This window comes from Crassostrea angulata, chromosome 5 (genome assembly GCF_025612915.1).
Source record: "Crassostrea angulata isolate pt1a10 chromosome 5, ASM2561291v2, whole genome shotgun sequence".
NCBI lineage: Eukaryota > Metazoa > Mollusca > Bivalvia > Ostreida > Ostreidae > Magallana > Magallana angulata.
Genome location: NC_069115.1, coordinates 32,631,923 through 32,638,851, shown reverse-complemented (window position 1 = coordinate 32,638,851; position 6,929 = coordinate 32,631,923). Strand labels below are relative to the sequence as shown.

General features: G+C 33.7%; 1 protein-coding gene across 1 annotated transcript; it reads right to left on the bottom strand.

The window, feature by feature from the left end:
- Positions 1-1,156: 1,156 nt before the first annotated feature.
- LOC128186164 (uncharacterized) lies at positions 1,157-2,609 on the bottom strand. The gene is made up of 3 exons (XM_052855913.1): positions 2,456-2,609; positions 2,071-2,236; positions 1,157-1,390 (listed from the first exon to the last, which is right to left on the bottom strand). The coding sequence occupies exons 1-3, from the start codon at positions 2,543-2,545 to the stop codon at positions 1,308-1,310; spliced, it is 339 nt and encodes a 112-aa protein (XP_052711873.1). The 5' UTR covers positions 2,546-2,609; the 3' UTR covers positions 1,157-1,307.
- Between the last annotated feature and the right edge of the window lie 4,320 nt (positions 2,610-6,929).

The following is a 6,929-nucleotide window of genomic DNA, read 5'->3' as shown; positions in this document are numbered from 1 at the left end:
TAGGAGATGAGTCATGTAGATAATACATCACATAAACGTTTCATAGATGAAACAGGAACTAAGTAATTTGAATAACCCCGGTTTACTAGAAACGTTTACAACGGATTTTTATTTCGACTATTCATGTGTAGATGCTAGCAAATTTAAACTACCCAGGCACGTAGCATCGGAGGGGGGGGGGGGGCTAGCCCCCCCCCCCCCACCACTTTTTAGGGAGGATGTAAAAAATTGAAATGAAAGTAGGGAAATTAAGAGTGAATTTGAAGTTGTTGATATACTACCCCAGCCCAACCCAACCCCACCCCACAATTAGGATTTTAAATTTATTTATTTTTTGGGGGTTTTTTTTTGGGGGGGGGGGGGGGTGTTTTGGGGTTTTTCTGCTTGTCAAGAATTTTTGGATGAGTCTGCCCCCCTTTAAAAACGATGCTACGTGCCTGCTGCCCACAACAAATTTAGATGTTGAAATATCGCCAACATGTGTTTTTTGAAATGTGAAATGTTTGACTAGTTCTTCAGCTAACATATATTTTTTTTTCGGCACAACTATTTCCACAAACATGTACATGCGTTGGCTAAAATGCTTTTCACAAACTTTTACAAAACCAGACGAACAAATTTGGCCATTTTTGTTGATATGGTTTAGCAGTATAATTCAACATAAAAGTACATGTATCTATATATAATATATAGGTCTAAAAGTCTTATTAACTGATTAAGCTTGCGTAATCTGAAGGCTCAGGTTAGCTTTTCTAACCAAAATTTGTTCAGCTAAACTCGTGTAGTCTTCGCTTTTGGCCGCCGTCGTTCAAATATTAATTCAGATCGTATCCCTTCAGTTTCAAAAGGAGACCATGGGTGAGGGGTCTCGTTTTACATGAAATTATTAAGGAAAAATCTTCTGAGGAAAAAAAAGGTATATAATAAATGGATGAAAGATAGTTTGAAGGATTTTCACGTTTTATTCATTAGGCTAGCGTTATCCCTGTAGTCAAATGAAGGCTGCTGATCATGATTGAAAGGGGATCAGTATTGGTTTGTATTTATTACATTGTATGGTGAAGGTAATTACTTTAGTTAGAGCTGGACATTGTTGGTCATTTGAACAATATGACCCAAGGACCTTGTGTTACGTTTTGAAGCAGCATAACTAAGCTTGGATGCATGACTTTTAAAAACATGTAGACTCATTTATATTAACAAATTGCATTTCATCGTTCATATTACAGATAAGCTTTTTAGTTCAACCATCCTTTATTTTCCTCAAGTGGTGCGTTCATAGTTTTGCAGTGACAAATTCAAGTGTCTTAGTGACAAGATCCGAGTAGGCCTTGGTCATGCAAATGTTTTAATCCGTCTTTGTATTCCGTGGATGAAATCAGTTTATTCTCTGAAAAAAAGTAAAATACTTTTTTATCAAAATAGATAAGGCAATTACAGTATACTATTTAAAATTAACGTAAGTTCTATTGATGTTGTACATTTTGAAAGCAAAACAATTATGTATACATATTTATTGCATTTACACTCATATATTTTTCTTATTTGTTGAACCCCGTGTTTTTATTATCCGAAAAGAAATTCAAAAATACGCAAACAATATCATCCAAATTTAGGAAGAGTTTGGGAAGTTTCGGAAATGTGAATCGGTCAATTTTTGTTTTTAACTTTTAAAGATTTTGTTCACGGCAGGCACGTAGCGCGCCATCGTTTATGAAAGTGGGGGAGGCGGGCAGACTCATCCAAAAAATCTTTACAAGCAAGCAAAAAAAAAGTGTTGCTTTCCAAAATTCTGAAAATCCTATTCCGGGGGAGTAGTATACCTTTAACTTCAACTTTTTATATGGTCCCATAAAAGTGGGGGGGGGGGGGCAACTCCATGTTATTTTAATTTTTTGTATGTAAATTTCAAAAAAAATCTTTGCTGCGCAAAAAAGTGGGTTGCGGTCACTAGCTAGAGTAAAATAAAAAACAAGGCGGTTTTACGTACCATATCATGCAACAAAGTCAGCTAATAATTCTTGCATCTTAATTCTATAAACGTTGTTGACAAATGAAATAAAGACTTACTATTTTTGTCAACTGTGTCAAATAATTTCTGTAATTTAGTCTTGTCCATTCCCGGTGACTTCATGGCGAACTCTTCAATGTTGATGACACCGTCTCGGTTTTGGTCAAAAAGTTCAAAGTTGCATGGCAACGAGGCTTTCGTTTTCTTCTCTTTTTCAGTCGAACCCTATTCATAACAGCAATGGTTATTCTTTGATTCTACTTGTTTCCTCTTAAGTTCAATTCATTGTAAACATCGCTTATTCATGAGCTAAATATTGAATTGCATTACAATATTTTACCGGTTTTAAAAAGAATTTTTTGACCAGATAACCCGCTCATAGACTGAAGCTTATTTTGATGAAATTTCGATTAATTTTCCTTTTACGTTGTAATCTACGTTTACCTTGCCAACGTGTGCACATCGCCACCACCAACATCCAGAGAGGACACATTGGAAGCAACAGATCAACAACACAGCGATCTCAAACTTCATGCTTTCAGTTCAAAATTCTAAATCTTCATTAACTCATTGGATGGCTATTTGCACTGTTTATTTATACCAACAACTCCATTTACTCATAACGCATTTTACGGCAGTTTGCAATCTGTTGCGGTACTTATGTTGTGATAAATATTCTCACTGCTGCAGTGAAAACCATTATTATAAGAATTTGTAAAACTCAATAGATACATGTAGACTGTTTTCAAGTGGCACGTTCGCATGTTGATAATAAACGAGCGCTTGGGATAGACATAACAGATTACGGAAGGAAAAAAACATACAATCCTTTTTCTACTGATAATACTGGTATTTAACTACGTACAAACGGTGTACTTGGCCAAATCGACGGTATGTCAAAACCCTTTCGTACTTTTACAATAGATCTCTTGATCTTTGTTTGGACTTTCACGTTCTTGGTAGAAAACAAAATGGAACGATAAATGATGACAAACTACATGAAAATCATTAAAGTGACCAAAAACCTTCAAATTGAATAGCAATTCACTCCTGTTGCACCTTTACTTCTTTTGGAGTAATCAGCATTTTCATGGAAAATTCTTGCAAAATTTTGACATAAAATGTAGTTTACGCATTGTAGCGTTGACAAAAAACACAACATATACTATATAGTAAAGCACATTCTAAAACGGTATGCAAGTTCATACAGTGTTTGTATTTTATTTTAAAACTAAGTGTCGAGGGCACTACACATTAAGTATGTGCACATTAAGCTTTTCAAATTTCTCAATTTGTTACAACACAAGTATTGACATAAATAAAATAAAATCAGTTCTGTTCGGTACGTTATACGCTTTTGGAAAGGTACGCGCTTTATTCCGAGTATTTTTTTGGTGTTAGAATAAGTCTTAATTGTTTGTTTACGTGATTTGTTACACTTTTGCCTGCAAATCATATCCGACGCCAGTGTCATATCATTAACATTCATGTTCACTGTAAAAATATCTAAAACTCAAACTTCATGTTTTCTGTTCAAATTTCTAGATATTTATTAATACAATTGAAGGCAATTTGCACCGTTAATTTATACCAAAAGCATCATAAACTCAGCATGCATTTTACGGCATGTTGCAATCTGTTGCGGTCCTTATCTGCTGATTAATTTTTCGCCACTGCTGCTGTGAAAACATAATGATGCATATTTATAAATTCAATGGGTTGTTATTGGCAAGTCCGCATGCATGTTAATCTTTAAAGAGTGTTTGGGATTCAGGAAGGAAAAATAGCGGACAAATTTCCCCATCTCACTGATTATAATACTGATGTAAAATTACAAACGATTGTTTGTGGAGAGTAACACTCCGGGCAATGTTTACTTATCATTACAACTGTGAAACAAGTGTTCTTTACAAAAACTTAGATTATTGAGAATCAAAATTTGTTGTCATATACAAATTATGATTCTCAATAATTTAATTCTTTGTAAAGGACACAAGTACACTTTCTGATATAATTACTGATTATAATAGTGATAACTATAATTAAACTAAAAAAACTCAACAGATTTTCATTATTGCTTTCCGTTAGAGCGCAGATTGCTTTCAGCGTTTTTTCCTTTTGGTTTTATTTTGTCAATGGCCAGAAATAAACGATTATTGTGATAAAACTTGCCTCACATGTTATTATATTGTATCCTAAGCTTCTTTGAAGCCAAACACTTGAAAGGACATTGAACATGTATAGTACAACTTTGAGGAAAGGATAAATTGTACAGTACAATTATAACAGACATATGAGCGCTCTGTTTACATGAACTGTACGTTAAAAATGTAATACATGTATAGGCGTTTTCTCCTTGCAGTGAGCGGCCAGCACGCCAGTCGCTTGACCATCTAAGACAAGCTCGAAAACCATACATTCGACAACACTTTTTATTGCATTGTTTATCTTTTTATATCGTCATTATCAGCTTATTATTATAAAAACATTTATTTTTAAAAATCGTCATTTTATTTTAGAACTGGTTTTCACCCTTATTTCATAAACTGTGTTGTGTGGTTGTCCGTTTATAGATTCCTGCGCATGTCCGTCATCGATAGCAAACTACATGTTAGATGTACTGTTACAAAAATAAAACATTTTAAAAATTACAGCCATTCACATCTGCTCCTCGACACTTGATTGAAGTTAATGCTATTAATTAACTTGACGTGATGAAATGCAGCAGGTATCGTCAGGGTTCAGGCACCTCGCGGATTCCCAGGAAGTGGATGTTCTCGCTGCAATGGATTCTGACGGTAAAATCTTTTATCTAAATACATCTTATATTAATGAAAAGATTACAAAGCCAAGGCAGTATACTTTTCTTTAAATATGAAAAAAGCAGGCTTGGAAAGCGGTTTTTTTAATTCCGTTAATTGATCCCTTTTTATCGTCGGAAATTCCAAAGTTAATCAGACTTCGGAGGTTTGAATATCCATGTTCTATTTTTAACAACTCCCTCTCGTAATTATGAGCATGCGTATTTCCGCTAGATGAAATAATAACAAAAAATGTCAACTTCGCTAATTACGAGGCACCGAAACAATTACAAGCTAAGTAGGAAAGTTCGTCTTTCATATGCGTTAAGATCTAGAACTGCAGTTATATTTATATATTTACATCAACCAAGTATTATTCCCTCTATTTCTTACGGAGACTTATAGTTAATTCATAGCTCCATAGAATCAGCCAGATTGAAATCTACACGCCCAGTTTATCGATTGGTCGAGACCTACAACTGCTTAGGAAAAATCACGGACTGCACGAAATAATCATGACGACGTTTGACTCAAAGTCTCACAGAAGACGATTTGGCTGTTTCTTTTAGTTAACGTACTTACGTACATTAACAGTAATTTAGTGAATTTTACTTACTTTTCATAATCAATTTATCAATTGGCTAAAAGAAAGATGTTAATATAAACAATAAGATGCTTTCTTTGATGATTTATTCGGGTTATGAAGGTAGAGATCATTGCAGAAAAAATTTACATAACCCGCTAACGCGGGTTATGTATTTTTTCTGCAATGTAGCTACCTTCATATCCCGAATGAATCGCCAAAGAAAGCATTCTATTGTTTAAATAATAGTAGTCCAAAAGTTTATAGTCTAAAAAGTATTTCGCTATGTATGTACTTAGTAAGGATCAAAGAGTGTTTATTATTGATTATTTTGCACAATGATATTTTTACTGGATTGGTTAGCTACACTGTATGGTAGAAAAAAATACGAGAGTTTCAAAGTTTAATTTAATTTTATTTCATCCAAAGAATTTGCTATCCATGGTGGATGAGCCTTCCTATAACATGATATTAAAGGAGGGTTTTTTTCATTTCATAGAAATGGTTGTTAACAATGGTTGTCGCTGGTTGTTAACAAATCTGTCATTCCTATGAAATTGATTCTACAATATGACTGAATGTTACAGTTTACATTATTTTACATTATTATGTTACTTGATAAGCTGCTCGTTTACGTATTTTAAATGTTATCTAAAGAATTCTGTCGATGTTATACAGTGTTCTATCGGCCCCGCGTTAAATGTTCCATTTTTCCACCTACATCAACAGACTCTTAACATTCCTATATACGTACGTACATTGTATGCTACAGTATACTTCTATCATTATTATTTCATTTTATGTTTTACAGCAAATGGATCAGTTACAAAGGCTGAGTTTTCGGAAAATCGTCATCGTTTGCAAGTCGCTGGAATCGTGGCAAAAGGCTGCAGCAGTCAGTAGTGGTGTTAGCTTTCAAGTAAAAAGAAAAGCAAAATTTGTTAGAAACAGTTAATTTTTGGTTTAGATTTTTATTTATTCAATATTAATTTATGCTCAAATATTACAAATATGAGGTCTAGATCTATTGATGAATGATGATTATAATCCTCTTGAAGCAAGATTATTAAAATATTCCAATACACCAGAGATTATTTCACAATCTAATACAATACCTATTACATGTATCAACTTATTGCAATGATCAAAATTATACTTGCATCAATTAGGTAGTCCATTTCCAGGTACACATGTATTTGGTACCGCGGACATTATCTTCTCGAATTTTACAATTATAATCCTGTTTTTAAAGCACATTGATAATATACGAGAAATCTTTTCATATCGATAACTTGAGGTTTTTCCAAAAGAGCTTAATAAGAACATTTCACTTGTTTTGTTTTTTAAGTCATCTGAGTAAACCCCGTTTTCGTCCGTCGTATAGATTATACCCAATATGAAAACCCAATATCAATCATGTTGTGTAAAATTCAAAAAATTATCCATCAAACTACGTATCAGTAATCGAAATAGTTATGAGAAATTGTATGGATCCAAGCAAAATTGAACTGTAGTCTTGTTCAACCAGACTCTC

Excerpts from the sequence above, each read along its gene's own strand:
- LOC128186164 (XM_052855913.1), bottom strand. The coding sequence starts at position 2,545 with ATGAAGTTTGAGATCGCTGTGTTGTTGATCTGTTGCTTCCAATGTGTC. Across the intron at positions 2,237-2,455 it reads GATGTGCACACGTTGGCAAG|GGTTCGACTGAAAAAGAGAA; the intron begins GTAAACGTAGAT and ends TGTTATGAATAG. Across the intron at positions 1,391-2,070 it reads TGACACAGTTGACAAAAATA|AGAATAAACTGATTTCATCC; the intron begins GTAAGTCTTTAT and ends ACTTTTTTTCAG.